The 22,676-nt window shown below is 40.4% G+C and overlaps 1 protein-coding gene across 1 annotated transcript in view; it reads right to left on the bottom strand.

Moving 5' to 3' along the window:
• Positions 1-22,676, bottom strand: part of PTPN9 (protein tyrosine phosphatase non-receptor type 9) — a 163,767-nt gene that overhangs the window by 45,477 nt on the left and 95,614 nt on the right. Inside the window, exons 6-7 of the mRNA XM_007948939.2 lie at positions 6,184-6,294; positions 3,586-3,914 (exon numbers count right to left, since the gene is read on the bottom strand). Of these exons, the coding sequence (XP_007947130.1) occupies positions 3,586-3,914; positions 6,184-6,294 (440 nt within the window). The remainder of the gene's footprint in view (positions 1-3,585; positions 3,915-6,183; positions 6,295-22,676) is intronic.

The following is a 22,676-nucleotide window of genomic DNA, read 5'->3' as shown; positions in this document are numbered from 1 at the left end:
GAGGGGAGCTGTTGCACTGTAAACTGTGGTCAATGACATAAGACAAAGTATATGTGAACTGCTGTATGGAAAGTGAATTCGCTCTGTAAATCTTCACCCAAATCACAATAAAAAAAAATAAAATTAAAAAAAAAAAAAAAAATGTCCAGTGATATGGCAGAACTGACAAGAGGCAAGGTCACAGTGACTTCTTGGCCACAGCCAGCTACCCAGAGGGAGCAAGTAGTTGGACCTGTGGGCTCAGGACCATGATCACAGGGGACATCAGGTTCAATTGGCATAATGTACTACACAAAAACATTGTTCCACATCCTACTTTGGCGAGTAACGATGGGGATCTTAAAAGCTTGCAGGCAGCCATCTAGATGCAACAATGGGTCTTTCCTCATCCACAGCAAAGAACGATGAAGAAAACTAAAGCAGCATGGAAACAATTAGTCCAAGGGACTGGTAGACCGTGCAATACTCAGCCATATGACCATGAGACAAGAAGAACTAGATGGTGCCTGGCTACCACTGCAAACCACTTGGAGCGGGATATATGTAAAGCATTGTGGATAGAGTGGGAGAACAATGTGGAACAAAACTCAAAATCGTTAGGAAAAAAAAAAAAAGGGAACAGGTTTGCTGGTCTGAAACTATGGCTCCTAGCTACCCATCAAGTCTAGAATTGAACCCTCTCCTGTGGCTTCCAGCCAAATAACAGACAGGCATATGGGCTGAACACTTACATTAGGCAGATACACTACTTGGAGTGAGCAGTCATTGGAGAACATAAGGACAGTGTACGCACAGGGAGACAGCACAGGGGGCAGGAGTAGACGGGCGGAAAGGACACAGGGAAGAGGTAACTAGAGGGATTACAGGGAAAGGACACAGGGAAGAGGTAACTACAGGGAGGAAGTGGGAAGAGAGCTGTGACATTATGGGAAATTGCAGTCAATGTCATGAGACAAAATACGTATCAACTGTTGTGTGGAAAATGAATTTGCTCTGTAAACTTTCACTCGAATCACAATAAATATTAAAAAAAAAAAAAAAAGCTACAGGGAACCAAACTATGGTACATATACATAATGGAATACTATGCAACCCTAAAGAATAATGTAGAATCTGCAAAACACCGCGTAACATGGATGAACTTGGAGGACATTATGCTGAGTAAAATAAGTCTATCACAGAAGAACAACTATTGTATTAGTCTGTTACTGTAAAAGTCAAGGAATGGTTTATATCTGGAAGGAAATTTACTTTGTTTGAGGTGGGAGGGGAGAGAGGGAACACTGTTAGATAGGTAGAGATAAGTATTGATTTGGGTGAAGAGAAGGGCAATGTACCAAATGTGAGTGATCAACATGGTGGCACTGAGGAAGAGGAAGACAGAGAGGTACAGACAACAAAGATGAACATTTTTGCACATACAGTCTTGTGCTGTCAGTGAAAGCAAATATGGGTATATGGGTGGATAGATGAGTGGACAGGCTGAACTATTAGGTATGTCTATACAGCAGGGATTGTACCCAAGACCGTGAATAGGGTTGATAGACAATGGTTCTACAAGTGTATTTGTATGTTCTGTAAGAATTCCTAGGGGTACAGTAGAGCTGACAAGGGACAAGGTTGAGTCACTTCTAGATCACAGGCAGCTACCCAGAGGAAGTGAGTAGTTGAACCTGTGGGCTCGGGACCATAGTCGTAGGGGACATTAAGCTTAATTGGCATAACACACTACATAATACATTGTTCCACCTCCTACTTTGGTGAGTAGCAACTGGGATCTTAAAAGCTTGCAAGCAGCCATCTAGATACAATGATGGGTCTCTCCTCGTCCAGAGCAAAGAAGAATGAAGAAAACCAAAGATTCATGGAAACAATTAGTCCTTGCAACTGGTACACCATGCGATCCTCAGCCTATACAACTATGAGACCAGAAGAACTAGATGGCACCTAGCTACCACTGTCAAACACTTGGAGGGGGATCTATGTAGGAGATCCTGGATAGAGAGGGAGAACAATGTAGAACAAAACTCAAAATCATTTGGGAAAAAAAAAAGGGGGGGGACCAGGCTTGCTTGTCAGATAGAGCCTGGTGGAACCACTGAGACTATGGTCCCTAGTTGCCCTTCAGGTCTGGAAATGACCCCACTCCTGTGGCTTCCAGCCAAAAAAAGGCAGGCATATGAGTTTAACATGTACCTGAGATAGACACAATCTTTGGGGAGAACAATCATGGGAGAAAGAAGGGCTGTTTATGCATAGGGAGACAGTTCAGGGGGCAGGAGTGCACGGAGGGATGGACACAGGGAAGGGGTAAACTATCGGGAGGAAGTGGGAGGGGAGCTGTTGCATTGGGGTAAATTGTAGTCAATGTCATGAGACAACGTGTGTGTGAACTGCTGTATGGAAAGTGAATTTGCTCTGTAAACTTTCACCCAAATCACAATTAAAAAAAAAAAAAAAAAAGGCTACAGGGGAAAAAGTGCTCTTGTTGGGACAGATTAGACATAAACAGGGGTCTTAAGCTGGTGAGGTAGAAAAGAATATTCCTTCCTTTCAATATATGCTTTACTTTTCTCCTCTTGTTTTCCTTTGCATTCTGTCTCTGCTTATTGCCTTCTTAATTGCTTCTTCTCATTTACTTCTATTATCTCAGTTTCCTAACTCACCCTTCCCCACTTTTCCCTTTGGCTAAGAGGCTTTCATCCTACATCTTTTCTTAGAGCACACTGAGTGAGCTGGATAGGAATCACACATGGAAAATATATTCCCTGAATCATAGATTCCTAAAACATTTAACCTACAAAGGTAGATGGATAGCAGAGTCCAACAGTCATATGTTGCACATGGGAAAATTAGGGTGCAGAGAAAGAGAACAATCATGGTTATAGAGAAGATTTTCGGCTGAGCTGGAAGTTAAGCCTGGGAACCACTTGGACAGGTTCCCTAACTGTCCCTTTTTCAACACACAGAGCCCACTAGTTGGAGAGAGAATTATGCTGCATCCAATTAAAATTTGAGAACAGAGTAAGAGAAATTATCTATGGTCTACTACCAACAAGAGGTATCAAGTAGTTATGAACTAGCCAGGTGGTTTTGTGGTACGATCTGCATAGAAAGAAAATCCTAACAGGCAAAATTTTTAAGAGGCAACTTCTATCTTGCTGATTGTGGATTATTTTAAATGTACCAGCACTTCTCCACAGGCTGCAATGTTATGTTCTAGGGAGAGACTGCCCAAATGATCAGACAAGAGGTCACATTGAGGATGGAAAACAGCAGCAAATAAAACGTACCTTTAAAAACATACTTGCATTTCAGGAAATAGCCAAAAATTATGTCCATTTTTATAGGGTTCCCCTTGGTACCAAAGACCTTCAGAAATTTTAGAGCATTAGATGTTGACAACCACCACCAAAACAAGAGGTGTCTCTTTCTAGATGAAAGAAACCATCATCGAAGTGAGATCAATGTTCCTTAACACAAGGAAAAGTCTCCTTTAAGAAGTGAGATGTGGAAGAAGGTACTGCCAGTGCCTGCCACATGCATCTTGGTAACTGATCCACAGGCCCAACCTTTCCTACTTACATGGAACAGTGGAAAGTGCCAACAGGGTTCTCACGACGGATGTCTTCATACTCCTCGTATATGCCCCGCTTTTGCCTAGTGTTAACATAGTCCACCAACTCTTGGATGGTCATGGCATGGGGACCTGGAACATGTACTGAGTCCCAGTCTAAGGCAGGAGGGAGGGAGAACAGGATGATCTCATCGAAGGGATCTGGATGGCCATTCACTTGGGGCAGGAACTGGAAATTCCAACTGGCGAGGTCAATTTTGACGTAGCCACCCAGGTTTTCAGGAAGGCACTCCCTGGGTAGATGCTGGGTAACCTCAGATGTCTTCAATATCTGAATCTGGAAGACCAGAAAGAATCATGTAAATATGTGTATGTAGGGGAGAGACACTCCTCCAAGGTAGTGAAGATAAAGAACTGTGCTTTTATTAGGGTTTGGGAAATGGGATGCTTGTAAAAGAAGTAGACTATATTTCATGTGTCTGGGATTGAAGTCTATGATGGTTAATGTTATGTGGGAACTTGGCTAGGCCATGAGTCTCAGGTTTGGCAGATATTATGTAATCATCTTCCTATTTTGTGATCTGACGTGAATAGCCAGTAAGTTGAAAGGAGAGTTTCCCTGGAAGCATGGTCTGCACTCAATATACATAGAAGCTCTGGTAAAGCTCACTCACTCTCGATCCTGCATCTCACTTGTCATCCTCTGACTTCAGGTTCTTGGGGCATAAGCCAGGTGCAGATTCTGGGATTCGTTAGCTCCAGCAACCCTGTGAGCCAGCAGCCTTCCACCTGATCTGCCAATTTTGGGTTCACCAGCCCCCGCAACTATATGATTCAGGAGAAGCTGCCAGCCTTATGCTTGACTCACAGATTTGAGACTGGCCAGCCTCCACAACTGTATGAACAATTCCCTTCAAATAAATCTCTCTATATGTATTTATAAATATGGTTCACCAGTTTTGCTCCTCTGGATAACCCAACCTAAGACAAAGCCCTAGGGATTCCCAGCCAAAGTCTGAATTCCCAGAATGTGTATAAGATCTACTCTTGGGATATATTATATACCTTCTGCAAGGAAGGCACAGGGAACAAAGGCTTTACAATATTAACAAGGCTTCCCAGTACCATCATATACTGCTACTCTCCTTTTAATCACTATTAACACACTATTTTTGTCAACCCCATAATAATACAGCCAATTTTAGGCCAGTTATCTTGTGTTTTATAGCTCAGTATCGATGTTCTCAATGATAGGTTTCTATGAAAGCAAGACAAGAACAGCCACCCAGAGGCAGGGTAGCCCAAGACAAATGCTAGATAAGAAATCTTAATACCCAATTCTGCTTCTGCTTGGACACAGTCATGCTACACTTAATCAGCCCACTCAGTTCTCTCTGCAATCTGTTCTCTCCAGTGTGTAGCAAGAATGCTGTTCTTCCTAAAAGCTTGTCTCTTTCACTGTCACCTCTTCCTGGAATGTCCCTCTTTACTCCTGTGTCTCTTCAAGGACCAGCTCTTGCATAAAGCCCTTTCTAACTCCCAAGGCAGTCCTCTCTTCTGTGTTTTCACACAACTGCAGCCTTCTCTGCACATATCAATCTCTGTGGTCCTGATCAGGGAAATGAGCTCCTCAAGCGTTAAGGATTATCTCAATTTTCAATCCCAGGATTCAGTGCCTGGACTGTAAAACATACTTAACATATTTTGAGTTTAAACATGCATGTATACTACCTGTAAATTCAGGTGAGAGAAACTCCTAAAGAGTCCTTTCAATTATATTAGGAAAGATCTCTCTTACTCTGAGTTATTAGGTCCCTAAGTAACTTCCATAGAACTAAATACTTCAGTTTCCCCTCTCCTTCTCAAGTTACTTCAGCTTTAAAGATTTGCATTATCACTCATATAATCTCACAATTCCATACACAAAAATTTCTGATGACAGTATTAAAAAAAAAAAAACCTTTATCATTTTATCCTGTATGTCAGTATTTTGTATGCCCTTTCTTTTAAGGGCTGCAATCAGACTTGAAACTCTTAGGGGATTATGATAGAATTAAGATAATTTTGGACAAAACTTTCTGAAGATGGGAAGCAATCAGCTGTCTTAAGGGAAAATTCCAGGGAAAAAAAGGAGAAAGAGAGAAACTCTCCTCCCTCAACTCTTGCTGTCAAAGGGACTGAATGTTATTTCCAGTTGAACAAAATCAAAGACCAGTTCAACAAATACAATTACATTAAAAAGTGTTAAATGTTAGAGGCCTGGATATCATTAGGCTAAATTCTGGAAGTAACCATTCCTAAGTTACCTATGGGACACATTAGTTGAGTATTTTCTTTATATAAGGTACTGTGGAGAGCAAAAGCCAAGTAAACCATGTCCAATTCCTAACTTCAAGGAGCTTGTAGTGCAGTGAAAAATGCAGTCTATACTGGGGTGACTAATGAGTAAAGCAGAGAATGTGAATGAAAACACTAACAGAAGTACAAAGAGCTCTAGGGGAGAAGCCAGGAGGATTTTTTGAAAAGAGAATATTGGCAGAATTTTGACAGTACTGATGGGAATGTATCCTTCCACTTCCAAATAAAATGAAGCTAGCCTGCCTTACCCTCTCTCGGACTTTATCCTTCAGTAAGAGGCTGATGATGGAGTAGGGCACTCGGAACCATATCGGTGCTCCCACTATCAGCACCTTCTTCAAACGAGCTGGGAATGCTCCCTGTGGAGAACACACATGAGAATTTAAGAATACCAGTTACTTTAGCTGTAACAGTAACCTAATGGGACCTTAACTGTTCAAGCCCATATTTTAGGTTTCCTGCTCTTCTCCCCATTCTTACCCAGCAGAGGGAGTTTACAGCCTAATTCAAGTTTTACTTCAGTAGCTAGAGAAAAGGTGATAAAAAAAAGAAACTAAAAAATTAGAAGCTGCCTACTTTTAAAAGTAATGATGTTATATCCTTGTTGACAGAAGCTTTATGACTTTTCTTAGCAGCAGTTAGGAAGCAACAGTACACATATATGCATCCTAGAAAAGTTCTGCTTATTAACTTTTCAAAGATCTTTCTAATACAGGATGAAGGAGCCCTGGTGGTATAATGGTTAAGTGCTTGGGTGCTAACCAAAAGGTCAACGGTTCATACTCACCAGCCGCTAGGGACAAAGTGGCAGTCTGCTTCCCTGCTTCCATAAAGATTACAGCTTTGGAAACCTTATGGGGCAGTTCTACTTTGTCCCATAGGGTCAGTATGAATTAGAATTGACTTGATGGCAAGGGGTTTGGTTTTTTAAATTGTTTTTAACTATAGCATCAATAAAATTGAACATGGAACACTTCTTTTTCATAACCTACCTTTCTTTTGGGAGCTCTAGTGGGGTAGTGCCTAAGGCATTTGAATGCTACAGAAGGCTGGCAGTTGAAACCCACCAGCCACTCCTCGGATGGAAGATGGGGCAATCTACTTCCGCAGTGATACTGCCTCGGAAATCCAAGGAGGGGTCGCTATGAGTCGTAGACGACTTGATGGCACACAACAACCACCTTTCTTTAATTCTGATATCCATGTATTTACACTCATTTATTTTTTCATCCATCTATTCACCTATGTAGGAGCTCTGGTAGCATAGTGGCTAAAGCACTTGACTGCTAACTAGAAGGCTGGCGGTTCAAACCCACCAGCCACTCCTTGGAAGGAAGGTTGGGCAATCCTACTTCCATAGTGATACTGCCTCGGAAACCCAAGGAGGGGTCGCTATGAGTCGGGGCCGACTCGATGGCACATAACAACAACAACATTCACGTATGTATTCATTTATTCAATTAATAAATATGATATAGGGGGCACAAGGGTAAATGAAGCCTGAAAAAAATGAGACATCTTGACCTGCACATGGCATAGGATGAAAAAATCATGCATTATCAGTCCACAGTGTTTGCTTTCATTCTGTTTTCCAATGTTCCAGCCCTTTCCATGGGCAGACTTACCATGTAATCTTGGCATTCTAACTGGGAAAAAAATAATGCCCAAGGAATTAAAAAAGAAGAAGAAGAAGAAACTGTAGCTAAATACCTTCAACTTTTTTCTTTCTCTATTTTCTTTACCACTTTCAAAAGGCCAGTTCCCACTCTGACATGAAACTCCCTGGCTACTCTTCAGTTCTATTAATTTTAAAGGTCAACAAATATTCCCTATAGAGAGTACATAGTATCCAGAACAAAATTCTCCAAAGGTGTCTTCACTTAAGTCTTTTCCCACAAAGACGCAACAATTTATTTCAGGACCTTAATAGCCAAAGTCTCTTTAACTGTCAGATCAAAATCCAATCTGAATAAATAACTATATTTCTATGTTTATAAGAAATATAAAATGATAAATAGAAAGTGAAAGCCATTATATCTTCTTCCTTGGTGCAAAGAGCTATATAGACCCAGACCCAATCCATTTAAATGACAATATGACAACATCATATACTAATGCTGGGAGTATCAATTGGTAAGGCCTTCTAGAGGGCATCTGGCATTATATATCCTTAAAAACATGCACACTCTTTGATCAGGTAATTCTGTTTCTGAGACTGTCTTCAGGAAACAACCAGGGAGAAACAAAGAATTATTTTTAAAAATGTTTACTGTAGCTTTATTTTTTATAGTTAATATGTACTTACAAATGGGTAGTGGTTAAGACAAATGGTGTATCTTAAAACAGACTATTATATAACCTTTAAAATGAAGATTTCAAAGAATTTTTATAACTTCGGAAAATGCTTACAGTATAATCTTAAGTAAACTATATACTATCAAAATTATAGGAGCTCTGGTAGCATAGTGCCTAAGGCATTTGACTGCTAACCAGAAGGCTGGCAGTTTAAACCCACCAGCCACTCCTTGGAAGGAATATTGGGCAATCTACTTCCGCAGTAATACTGCCTCAGAAAACAAAGGAGGGGTCACTATGAGTCAGATCTGACTTGATGGCAGTGGGTAATCAAAATTATTATTTTAATTTCATTTAAAATACTATAAACCAAAACCAAACTCACTGTCATCAAGTTGATTCCAACTCACAGTGACCCCTCCTTGGGTTAACAAGATGGTATCTCTACAAAAGTAGATTGCCCAATCTTCCTTCCAAGGAATACTATATACATATGCACATACTGGCATACAGAAAAAAGATTTATGGTTTGGTTATTTCATGCTGCTCTAAGAGAAAATACCACAAATGGGATGGCTTTAACAAACAGGAGTTTATTCTCTTACAATTTGTAGTCTAGAAGTCAGAGTTCAAGGTGCCAGACTCTAGGGGCTGGGTAAAAGCCCTTCAACCTTGGGCTTCAGCTCTGTTTCCTGCCCCGAGTCCACTGAAGCTGGAGGCTTTTCTTCACTAAGGCAGCTGCTGGCTACTAAGGCTGAAAACCCAAGGTCAATAAGTAAAAAGGGACAATCCCAATATTACCAAACAACATGGCAGGCCACTAATTCAAGTCCAGAAAAAGTCCCAAGATCAGCAGGTCACGACAGGCTGCCGAACAATGACTTAGCAACATGCAAGGTTCAAGGATGCCATAAAGCTGGAGACCTTCCTCAAAGTTGCTTCTTATATATACTGGAAGCAGACCACACCCCTAAAGAACTACTCAGCGGCTCCAATAGATTCCACCACGAAGTTAATTACCAATCTCACCATGGGGAATAATTACATCCAGCTGCCCAGCCACTCAAAACCAGGCCCAGCCAAGCTTACACATAACCTTAACTACCATAGACTGTAAAATAAATTACATCAAAAGTTCAACAGAAAGGACTTCTAGCCAAAATGGTGGCTTAGTCAGACACCCTTCATCACCCATCTACAGCAAAGACCCAAAAAACGGAGTGAAACATATACAGAAAACAAGGTGGGAACCCTGAGCATCACACGAAAGGATAAAGAATTTAAAATAAAGAACACTGATTGGAAGAAGAAACTGACTGAAAACAGTGAACAGGAAGAGACAGATCAGAGGGGCCCAGCAGCCAGCCCAGCACAGCATGGCTATCTTGAAACAATGTCAGCAACAATCCTGGATGAGGAACACAAGAGGTGTGCACATGAAATTCCCAACAGAACACAAAGTAACTGTAGGCATACCTAGAATTAAATAAGCCCCAATTGCTGGCTGCAGCCAGTAGGAAGAGCCCAGAGGAGCACACTTCCCCTGCCCCCACCCTTCTGATGATTAGTAGCATAAATCCTACATGCTTGCAGCCCCAATAACCGAGGACCAAGTTATCTCCCTCAACCGTTACCTTCCCCCGCCACCGCTCCCACCCACTGATTCAGCCAAGCTCCTTCTCCATTCCCCAGCATCTGGTGAGAGTCAGTAGTAGGCGTAGCCCATGAACACCTGCCTGCTGCTCCCTTCCCCCTTCCCATCACTTGTCACCCCCACCAACCCAGCAAGAGGAAATGAGTGTGCGACTGCATGCATGCCAGCCCATCACTCACATCTACTGTGTGACAGGTAGTGGCAGTGTAACCATGCACACACCCACCTATCACCCACTGCCTCAACCCAGAGAGAAGTGACACCTGCACTCCTGCTAGCCAGGTATACCTGCCATCTTACTCATTCAGCAAGTAGTACTGCCTGCTCCTGCACCATTGGACCAGTGACTGGCAACAGACAACACCCACCCAACTTGCTCTTAGTACTGCCTGCTCCTGCACCATTGGACCAGTGACTGACAACAGACAACACCCACCCAACTTGCTCTTAGCTGCCCACAAGACCAACAAACAGAGATCTGTGCTCAACCACCTGTTGCTATTCAATCTACCAGACTTGTGGGTAGTGCTCTAGTATAGCCAGCCTAGTGTCCAGAGTAGCACACCCATCCCACCTGTCTGGATAAATAAAAACAAAACATAACAACAAAACAGGATGCAGCAAAGAAACAAAAATAAATATAACAACACCTTAGTGCTTGGAAACAACAGACAATATCAAAGCACCTGAAGAAGCAGAACAAAATAGCTCTAGCAAGGGACCAAAGTAAAGAAAAACGATAACCTACTAAGAAAGAAATGGTAATGGAATTATCTGAAAAGGAATTCAAAACACCTATATACTGGGTCCTCCAACAGATCAAGAAAGAGATTATGGAAAACACAGACAAAACTCCAGAATAATTCAGCTAAACAATACAGGAACAAACTAACAAAACAAACAATTAGAAACCATACAAAATGAGCAAATGGAAATCCAGAAGATTAACACTAAGATTTCAGAAATAGATAATGCACTGAAAGGAAAAAGTAATAGCACTGAATCAATGAAAGTCAGAATCAGTGAAATAGAGGACAGATCCTTTGCTACAAATCTATCAGAGGAATAATCATAAAAAATAATTGAAAAAAAAAAGAAAGAAAGAAAGCCAAAGAGTTATGTGGCATACCATGGAATAATTTACATGTACTTGGAATTCCAGAACAGGAAGAGATGAAAAAAGCACATAGAAAATTTTTGAAGATTCACTGGCAGAAAATTCTCCTAATATTATAAAAAATGAGAATGTATTCATTCAAGAACCACAACAAACCCCAGACAGGGTAGACTCCAAAAGAAAATCACTGAGACATATAACCAAACTTTTCAAAACCGAAAACAAAGAATCCTGAGAGCAGCTCAGGAAAAAAGGAAATGTTACCTACAAAATGGAACTGTGGTAGTTAAGGTTGTGTGTCAACTTGGTGGGACCATGACTGAGTGGTTTAAGCAGTGGTGTGGTTGTTCCCATGATGAAATCTGATGTAAGTAGTCACTTCCCTGGTGGGATATTCTTTGAGCAACCAAACAGCTGAAAGGGAGTTTCCTCAGGAATATGGTCTGCTTCCTATACACAAACACACACACATACACACACACACATATAAACCAAACTCACTGCCATCAAGCTGGATCAGACTCCTAGTGACCCCTCCTTGGATTTCTGAGGCAGTAATTCTATGAAAATAGACTGTCCAATCTTCCTTCCGAGGAATGGCTGATGGGTTTAAACCACCAGCCTTCTAGTTAGCAGTCAAATGACTTAGGCACTACATATACACACATACATATATATATATATGTATGTGTGTTGCTGTTGTCGTTATGTGCCCTCAAGTTGGACCCAAACTCATAGCAACCCCTCCCCTTGGGTTTCCAAGGCGGTATCACTACGGACGGAAGTAGATTGCCCCATCTTCCTCCCAAGGAGTGGCTGGCGGGTTTGAACTGCCAGCCTTCTGGTGAGCAGTCAAGTGCCTACCAGAGTGCCTATGTGTATGTGTATATACATATACATACACATGCATACTTATACATATATATACATATATACATACACACACACAGACACATATATATGGATGTCCTAGGAAAATTCAGGAACTTTCTGTTGAATCTGGATCCTGCCATGCTGCCTGCCGATTTCGGTTCATCAGCCCCTGCAGCTGCATGAGTCAGGAAATGCCTCCAGCTGGACCTCTGACCCACAAACTTAGGACTTACCTGCCTCTACAATTGTCCTGTGAGCCAACAATCCACCATTTTGCCTGGTGATCTTAGATTTGTCATGCACCAAAGTCAGCAGCCTGCTATACTGCCTGCTGATCTTGGGTTCATCAGCCCCTACAGCTGCATGAGTCCTGAAAAGCCTCCAGCTTGACATTTGACCCTGGAAATTACAACTTGCCAGCCTCTATAACCATGAGCCACTTCCCTGAGATAAACTGCACTCTCTCTTTTCATATATATGTATGTATGTATACATATATCTGTATACACACACACACAATGCATTTGTGTGTAAGTATACATACACACACACACACATATATGGGGGAGTAGATTTACAGCTTCAGAAACCCAGTGGAGGTTGCTAGGAGTAAGAATCAACTAAATGGCAATGAGAGTTCATTGGTCGATAGATAGCTATGGATAAAAACAAAAACAAAAACAAAACCAAAACCCACTGCCATCAAGTTGATTCTGACTCACAGTGACCCCCATTGAGTTTCCAAGGCAGGAAATCTTTACAGAAGTAGATTGCCCAGTCTTGCTTCTGTGGAGTGGCTGAACCACCAACCTTCTGGTTAGCAGTCAGATGCCTTAGGCATTGTGCTACCATATCTGTATAGATATCTATCTATATGATTACATATATTTAAGCTTTATGGGTTTTGCTACTGCTAAAGGGCCAAGGAGGCTGCATCTCTGACCTCCTCTAACCCCACAAAAGGAAGACAGAATCAACATCAGTAGCCCAAAGCCTATCCCTGTGAAGCCAGACACGCTGTCTCCCTCCAGCCCTTTCACCAAGCCTGACACCAACCATTCCTCCCACAGCACCCACCACCTCTCTGCTGGGTTCGATAATTCACTGTAGTGGCCACACAAAACTCACAGATTATGGGGTTTATTAAAGAAGCACCAGACTACAATTCAAGTTCAGAAGTGCACTCACAGCATGTCTTTCTCAGCCTGCAGTCAGACAGACTCCTTCTGCCGCTAGGAGGGCTCCTTTTGAGCCTGGCAGAGTGGCTAAACCAACCTATCTCAACATCAGAATTCTATACACCTGAGAAAGAGAGAACTTCCCAAGAAGATTGCTTCACGCCACTCTCAAAAGAAATACCCCAGGTAGATAACTTTAACAATCAGGAGCTACTCAGTTGTTCATGGCAAATTCTACCACAGAGTTTACAAAGACTTATGGCTAGAAAAGCCATACCAGGTAATTTACTACACCGCAGCTACACTAGAGTATCAAATACTAGAGTATCTTAATTCAGTTAAGATTAAACTTTGATTTTCATGGCAGAAACCACGCAGGCAAGAAGGCAAAAGATGACATATATAAAACCCTGGAAGAAAAATATTGCCAGCCAAGAATTATAAATCCAGCAAAACTGTTCCTCAAATACTACGGTGAAAGTAGTACAATTCTAGATAAACAGAAATTTAGGGAATTTGTAAAAACCAGACCAATCTTACAAGGAATACTAAAAGAAGTCTATCATCAGACAGACACTTAACAATGTTATACAACAACTTGAGATTAACACATATGATAACATCACCCAGAAACCAACCCAGATAAATAATTTCCAAAAAATAAAATAAAGCTACAAGATTGAAAATAGGGAATGAGAGACATCAATCTGTAAGCAACTTCCAAAAAAAAAAAAAAGGCAATAAACAGTGTAATTACAGAACTTTCATATGGAGAGGAAGTTAAGGCAATATGAAGACAGAACAGACTGTTTTTAAACTTAGGAAGATAAAAGTAAATTTCAATGTAACCACAAAGAAAATTAATAAACATTCTCACCAAAACAAAAAATAAGAAAATCATAAAGACTCAATAAATACAAAATTAAAAGCAACAAAGAAAATGAAAAGAAAACCCATAAACAAAAGAACTCAGCATAGGAAAGTATATACAACAGAGAAATCATCAGTATCACCACCAAAAAAAAAAAAAAAACGATACCAGTAAACTCCTACTGGTAAAACTGGAGATCCATTTGCAGAAAAACGAAACAGGATCCATACCTCACACCATATACAAAACTACCTGAAGATGGATCAAAGTCTTAAATGTAAAACCTAAAACAATAAACATCATGGAAGAAAATACAGGGGCAAACTTAGAGGCCCTCATTTATGACATAAATAGCCTATCAAACATAAGTAAACATGCACAAACAGCAGAAGATAAACTAGATGAGTAGGACCTTCCAAAAATTAAACATCTACGTGCATCAAAAGACTTCTCAAAGAAAGTGAAAAGAGAACCTACAGACTGGAAAAACAATTTTGGCAATGACATATCAGACAAAGGACTAATCTCTAAAATTTTTAGAAAACTTCAACGCTTCAACAACAAAAAAAGGCAATTTAAAAATGGGCAAAGGACATAAACAGACGCTTCACCAAAGATGGCATTTAGGAGGCCAATAATGCATGAAGAGAGGCTCATGATCACTAGCCATTAAAAAAAATAATAAAACCTCACTGCCGTCGAGTTGATTTGATTCACAGCAACTGCTCCTTGGGTTTCTGAGGCAGTATCTCTAGGAAGCAGACTGCTCAATCTTCCTACTGAGGAGTGGCTGGTGGGTTTGAACTGCAGTCAAATGCCTTAGGCACTACACCACATTAACCATTAGAGAGATGTAAATCAAACCAATGAGGTATCATCTCACCCCAGCAGTAACAGCAATGATCAAAAAAAGAAAAAAAGAACCAACTGGCAATGTTGTGGGGTTGGAATTCTCACACACTGCTGATGGGATTGTAAAATGGTACAACTACTATGGAAAAGGGTACAGTACTTCCTTAAGAAGTAAGAAATAAAGATACCATGTGATCCAGCAATCCTAATATTAGGTACATATCCTAGAGGAGTAAGAGCCATGACATGAACAGATACACACATATCCATGTTCATCGTGGCACTGTTCACAACAGCAAAGAGATGGAAATAACCTAAGTGCCCATCAACAGACAAATAAACAAATAATGGCACTGCACTGCAGTGAATTACTTACTATGGATCTTCTAGCCATGATTTTTTGACTCCCACCAGATGACTGGGTGGAACTGTACAAATGTAAGGTGCTTGTGGTCCACCAAAGGGACGGGATAGCTTGCTAACAATGTATTTAAAAGGTACATTCTACCCTGGGTGAGACTGTACAAATAAAGAATATGTAACCCGAATGTGGGGACTGGTTAGTTTTGACATCCTGGTAGGCTTAAAATGAGCCATCCTAGTGGTATAAAGGGGTCTCACTACCATTGAGAGTGAGCCAGGAGGGAAGCATATCCTTTGGACCCAAGATGCCTGCAATGAACCTCCTTGACACAGGACAGAAGTGTAACACTTCAGAGAGAGAGAGAGACAGCAAGAAACTGCAGTGGCAGACACCCAGTAGCAGAGACTGGCATGAGACAGAGTGGTTGGCTTCCCAGCTGATGGAGCAAGAAAGCGCAGTGCCTTCGGACAGTAGGCTTGCTGGCAGAGTAGGGTGCATCTCTGGGCACCTATTTGCAGAGCTAAAAGACCTCTGTTAACACCTGCCGAATAGGGCAGAGGCCAAGGCACTGCAGGGCTGAGAGTTCAAGGCCAGAGAGAAGCATGCCTGAGGCACAGCTGAGAAGTAGCTGTCTTGATCAAAGAACTGTATCCTGAGTCATTTCTGATCATAAATGGTAACCTGTTACTTCCTTAATAAACCCCATAATTGTGAGTACTGTCTGTAAGTCCTGCGTGGCCACTGCAACAAATTACTGAACCCAGAAAAGTAGTTGAGAGAGCCATGGGAGGGACAGATGGTATCAGAATTGGCAAGAAGTTTGGAGGGTGGTGGCATGTCTAACCTAGATCCTTCTTCCCTCTTGTGAAGGTAGGGGAAGTCAGATGCTGCACCCACACTTTTTTTGCAGGTACATACACACAATAAAATACTACACAATATTAAAGAATAAAAATGAATCCATGAAACATCTCACAACATGGATGAATGACGAACTTGGAAGACATTATGCTGAGTGAAGTAAGTCAAACACAAAAGGTCAAATGACCATTATCATAAAATTATCATGTATGAGACAATTATCATAAAAAGTCAAGAGGAGGTTTACGCACAGAAAGAGACATTCTTTAAAGGTTACCAGGGATGAGTCAGGGAGAGAGGGAAAATCACTAACTAGATAGTAGACATTTATTAATTTGGGTGAAGGGAAAGACAATATACAGTAAGAGGAATGTCAACTCAACATGACCAAAGCAAAGGAAGATACCAGAAAATACACAAGTGTAAAAGGCAGCATTGGTAGATACTATTACATATACAATCCTATAATAACAATAATAAACAGTAATTCACGAATGGATAGATAAATATGTAAGCTGACCAGGTGTAAGATGGCATATGGGAGTATACCCATGAGCATATATAGGCTTAGCAGAGGATATTTCTACATACATATGTGTATGTCCTAAAATATATCCAGGTATATATAGTAGAACATACAGGGGGCAAAGTTACACAAACTTCTTAGCCATAATCAAACACCTAGAGGGACTGAGTCACTGGATTGGAGGACTTAGGACCATAGTCTCAAGGGACATTTAGTCAACTGGCATAAAATAATCCATAAAGACAATGTTATATTCTACATCCTACTTTGGTGAGTAGCGTCGAGGTCTTAAAAGCTTTCAAGTGGCCATCTAAGTAAGATACAACTGTTGGTCTCTTCCCATCCAGAGCAAAGAAGAGGGAAGAAAATCAAAGACTCAAGTGAACAGTCCAAAAGACTAATGGAGCACACAAACCACAGAGTTCGTTAGTCTGAGACCAGAAGAACTAGATGGTGCCCAGCTACCACTACCCACCACTCTGATTGGTATCACAATAGAAAGTCCTAAAAAGAGAGGGAGAAAAAAATAGAAGGAAATGCAAAATCATGAAAGAGATGAGTTCTTGGATAACTGAAGGAAATACGCACATTCATACTTGGTGTAATTTTTTTCCAACTTTTATGGAGGATAACCTGGTGACGTGTAAGAGAGACATAAAAATATTCATAATCTTTAGCTAAATAATCTTAGTCTTAGAAACATTTTAAAATAATTTAAAAGGAAACACTAAAATGATCCTAACAGTATATGTAAACCTGAAAAAACCTGAATAATACAGAAGATGGTTAATTAAAGTATCTATGGCCTATTAAAGGAGTCCTGGTGCTGCAAATGGTTAGTTGGCTGCTAACTAAAAGGCCAACAGTTCGAATTCACCCAGCAGCATCTCAAGAAAGATCTGGAGATCTGCTTTCATAAAGATTAAAAAAAAAAAAACCACCTCACTGCCATCAACTTGATCCTGACTCATAGCGACCCCCTTTGGGTTTCCAAGGCAGTAGTCTTTATGGAAGTAGATTGCCAGGTCTTCCTTCCGTGGAGTGGCTGGTGGGTTTGAACTGCCAACTGGTTGGCAATCAAATGCCTTAGGCACTACACCACTAGATCTCCTTTTCATAAAGATTATAGCCTAGGAAATCTCATCGGACAGTTCCACTCTGTCATGTGGGGCTGCTATAAATTAGAAATTACTGGATGACACACAATAACAACATGGCATATTAATCATCAGGATATGGTAACTTTGTTAAAGGTCTAAATTGAGGAAAGGAGAGATTATTCAATGCGTTAAAACTAGAAAGAAAAAAAAAGTTACCCCTTTGGAGAAAAAAGTCAGATTATCCTACATTTCATACCACACACAAAAATCAATTTCAGATGGTTTAAGATCTTAAATGACAAAAACAAAATTTTAAACTCTTAAAAGAAAACTGTAGTCAGAACAATCAACCATGGGAGATCAGAAGGATAGTATTTGCACAGGGAAAAAGGTAGGGAGGCAAGCATACACAGGCAAGAAGGACAAAGGGAAAGGGTAACCACAGGTAGGAAGTGTGAGGAGAGCTGTTATACTGCTGGGAATGTAACCAACGTCACAAAATAAAATGTATATGAACTGCTGAATGCTAAACAAATCTGCTTTGTAAAATTTCACCCAAATAACAGTTCTTAAAATTTTTTTTTGAAAACAGAAATTAGCAGTGAATATGTTTTTTTTTCTGACTATGGAGTAGAAAAGGACTTAAGACATAACACACACTAACCAAAAAAGAAAATATAGATACATTTAACCATATTAAAATTAAGAACTTCTGTTAGTCAAAAGAACTTTATAAAAAGGGAAAAAACAGCCTACAAACTAGAAGACACTATATCGATATCAAAATCTATACAGATATAGATATCTAAGAATTAATTGTTATCAATAATAGCTCCTATTCATTTTCTTATTGGTATACTGATATATAGGAGCTCTGGTAGCATAGTGCCTAAGGCACTTGACTGCTATGAGAAAGCTGGCGATTCAACCCATTAGCCACTCCTAGGAAGGAAGGTTGGAAAATCTACTTCCATAGTGATATAGCCTCGGAAACACAAGGAGGCGTCACTATGAGTTGGGGCCAACCCGAAGGCACATAACAACATGTTGAGTAAATTTTCACCCAAATCACAATTAAGAAAAAAAAAAAATGTTGATGTATGGATTTGTACTTTTTCACATATTATTGATATATCAAAAAGCAAAAAAAAAAAAAAAAAGGAGGAACAAAATCCAAAAACACAATAATGACCAGAATTACTGGTCAGATGGAATCTGGTGGGACCCCCAATACTATGGCCCTGGGATACATTTCAGGCCTGGAATAAAACTCACTCCCAGGGTCTGGCTCTCAGCCCAACAGTAAGCAAGACATACATGCAGACCACTCAGCCCAGGGTGACGTACCCACATACTCTATGGAGATGCACCCCTTGGAGCAATAGACCACAGGGCACCAGAGGGGCAACATTCGCATGGAGGAAATGCAGGACACACAGGAGTGCATAACTATGAGGGGCACAGGGTGGGGTTACTGGGCAGGGAGGGGAGGAAAGTGGGTTAGGGTTGGGGAATGGTAATTGGGGAGTGAAACCAAATGTACATGAAATGTTGAATGTAAAACAAACTGTGCTCTGTGAATCTGCACCTAAAGCACAATAAATAAATAAAAAGCAAAAGTAAAACTACAAATCTATAAATGAAGAAACCAATAGGAAAATGAGTAAAAGCCACAAACATGCATTTCACAGAAGAAATGTATATGGCCAATAACCACATGAAGAGATGCTTAATTCCATTTAATAAGAGAAATGCAAGTTATTTCACAATATACCATTCTACACCTATTTTACTGGCAACAAAATATACATTCAATATACACATCTGTATTAAAATTTCTTTGAGTGAGGAATGATTAGAGAAAAGCAGGTCTTAAAAGGCTGTTTTGGATATAACTATTGTTGTTAGGTGCCATCAAGTTGGCACTAACTCCTAGCAACACCATGTACAATGGAACGAAACACCAACCCATTCTGCACCATCCTTACAATCCTTGCTATGCCTGAACCAATTACTGCAGCCACTGTGTCAATCCATCTCATTGAGGGTCTTCCCCTTTTTTTTGCTGACCCTCTAGTTTACCAAGCATGATATCCTTCTTCAGTGACTGGCCCCTTCTGACAACATGACCAAAGTAGTTGAGACAAAATTTGGCCATTCTCACTTCTAAGGAGGATTCTGGCTGTACTTTTTCCAGAACAGATTTGTTTGTTCTTCTGCAAGTCCATGGTATTTTCAGTATTCGCCAATACCACAATTCAAAGGCATCAACTCTTCTTCAGTCTTCCTTTTTCACTGTGCAGTTTTTACATGCATGTGAAGTGACTGAAAACACCACGGCTTGGATTGGTGCACCTTAGTCTTCAAAGTGACACCTTTGCTCCTTAACTCTTCAAAAAAAGTCTTTTGCAGCAGATTTGCCCTGTGCATTATGATATCTGATTTCTTGACTGCTGCTCCCATGGGTGTGGATTGTGGATCCAAGCAAAATAAAATCCCTGACAATTTCAGTCTTTTCTTCATTTACCATGATGTTGCTTATTGGTCCAGTTGTGAGGATTTTTGTTTTATATTGAGGTACAATCTAAACTCAAGACTAGTCTTTGATATTCATCAGTAAGTGCTTCAAGTCATCTTCACTTCCAGCAAACAAGGTTGTGTCATCTGCATATCACAACACAGGTTGTTAATGAGTCTTCCTCCAATCCTGATGCCACATTCTTCTTCACATAGTCTAGCTTTTTGGATTATTATGCATAACAATGAATTTCAGTAATATAATGGAAAATGAAAAAATAAGTCCCAGAAAACAACAAATAGTATTAACACCCTACCCTCTTAATAACTTTGAACTTCATAAAGTTCAAAAATAACTGAACATTATTTAGACATACATATATATATCTGGTAACACTATTTTTGAAAAGGCAAAGTATGATAAACACAGAATTCAGGATAGGAGTTACCTCTGGGAAGGAAAGAAAGGGGATGGGTAGAGAGGGGCACATAGGTAGATGGACATTAGGATCACGCTCTAGTTCTCAGTTTTGGTGGTGGAGTCATCGGTGTTCATATTATTTTTTAAGTTAATTATTTAAAATAAGAGTGGCCTTGCAAGGGCCATTGATAAGAGTGTGTCATGCATGATTAATCCTAGTCTATGTACCTGAGGTCTGAAAAAAACAAGAGACTACACTGATGCATGGGATACCTTATATAAAAGAAACAGTATTATTTTTATATACTATCATAATCATCATATACACAACCTAGATGACAATTATATAGCTGCTTAATATTAATAAATATTAAAGGGGTATGCCAAAATGTAAAGAGTTTTATTTATGTGATGATTAGTTTCTGATGTAATTATAAATACATACTTCTAAAAATCTAGTTCAACAGTACTCCCAAGAGAGAGCTTAGAACACAGACTACACAGACTCCTAATGTTTTTCAAATTACATATTGTTACTCAGTGGGTTCTGAAATCAATTTAGTAGGTTATGACTAACATTTTTAAAATATGAAAGAGATGAGTAATCAAAGAGACCGTACATAGTAAATGCAAAAAGGTCATAGGGGCAGCGTCTTCTGACCTCCTCTAACGTCACAGAAAGATCAACGGCCAACAACCCAAAGCTGAATCCTATGAAGCAGAAGTCAGACATCCTGCCACCCTCTAATTTTTTCACCAATTCTGACATCAATCGTCCCTCTCATGACACTCCCAACTTTTCTGCTGGGTTCAATATTTGTCGCAATGGTCACACAGAACTCACAGACAATACTCAACGATCATGGGAGTTTACTAGGAAAGGAAGCAACAGGTTATGATTCATGTTCAGGAATGCTCAGGATACAATTCTTGGATCAGGACAGCCTCCCCTCTGGTCATGCCCAAAGGCATGCCTCTCTTTGGCCCTTGGCCTCTTGGCCTGGCCTCTGCCCTGCTCAGGTAAGTGTTACAAAGCTCTTTTAGCTCTGCTGATAGGTACATCCCACTCTGCTAGCAAGCCTCCTATGTTCAAAGGCACTCAGCTTACTCACTCCATGGACTGGCAAGCCTGCCACTGTGTTTCGTGCCAGTCTCTTGGTTCTGCTGCCGCCATATCCCTGCTGGTCTCCTTGCCATCATCTCAGTACAGGGGTCTTGGGTCCAAGGACACAATCCGCTCTTGGCTCTTCTCTGTCTTGATGGTAGTGAGATCCTCCCTTTTCCACCTCTGGGTTGGCTCATTTTAGCCTAGTGGAATGACAAAACTGACCAATCCCCACATTAGGGTTCAATATATCTTATTTGCATGGCCCACCCCACAAGGGTGCCATGTACCTCATTTGCATTACTAACAAGCCATCTAATACCATTGGTAGGCCTCAAGCATCTCATATTTGCATAGTTCCACCCAGTCATCTGGTGAGAGTCACAAAGACCATGGGTAGAAGAGCCATATCAAGTAATTCACTGCATCACAGTAAAGATAATGTATTTTGTAAAAACTTTTTTGTTTTATAATGTAAGTATGTTCACATAGGTCTACACAACCTCATTCTCAATTGTGAAATCCAAATAGCTCTGAAAATCTTAAGTTTCTTTTATAAGTGTGGTATCAAACTCAGCAGGCAGCAAAATCTAACCTGAAAATGTCATAGGCTATTTATAGGCTTTTTCCCCCAAGTCATTAAGAGGGAGGAAAAATGTTGTAACGATACAGTAATACTGTATACAACATAATAATAATGTATAATAGTACATTTCAAATATTAATGCATTTGATTATAGAATGGTACATATACCATATTATTTTATTTTATTTTATTTATTGTGATTTGGGTGAAGATTTACAGAGCAAATTCACTTTCCATACAGCAGTTCACATATACTTTGTCTCATGTCACTGACCACAGTTTACCATGCAACAGCTCCCCTCCCACTTCCTCCCCATAGTTACCTCTTTCCAGTGACCATCCCTCCATACTCTCCTGCGTCCTGAGCTGTCTCCCTGTGCATAAGCAGCCCTTCCTTCTCCCATGATTGTTCTCTCCAGGG

Source organism: Orycteropus afer, unplaced genomic scaffold, assembly GCF_000298275.1.
Source record: "Orycteropus afer afer isolate SDZICR_OR568_19922 unplaced genomic scaffold, OryAfe1.0 scaffold00233, whole genome shotgun sequence".
NCBI classification, from domain to species: Eukaryota; Metazoa; Chordata; class Mammalia; order Tubulidentata; family Orycteropodidae; genus Orycteropus; species Orycteropus afer.
Note: the sequence above shows the minus strand (reverse complement) of the source record. Positions and strands in the feature narration are given on the sequence as shown.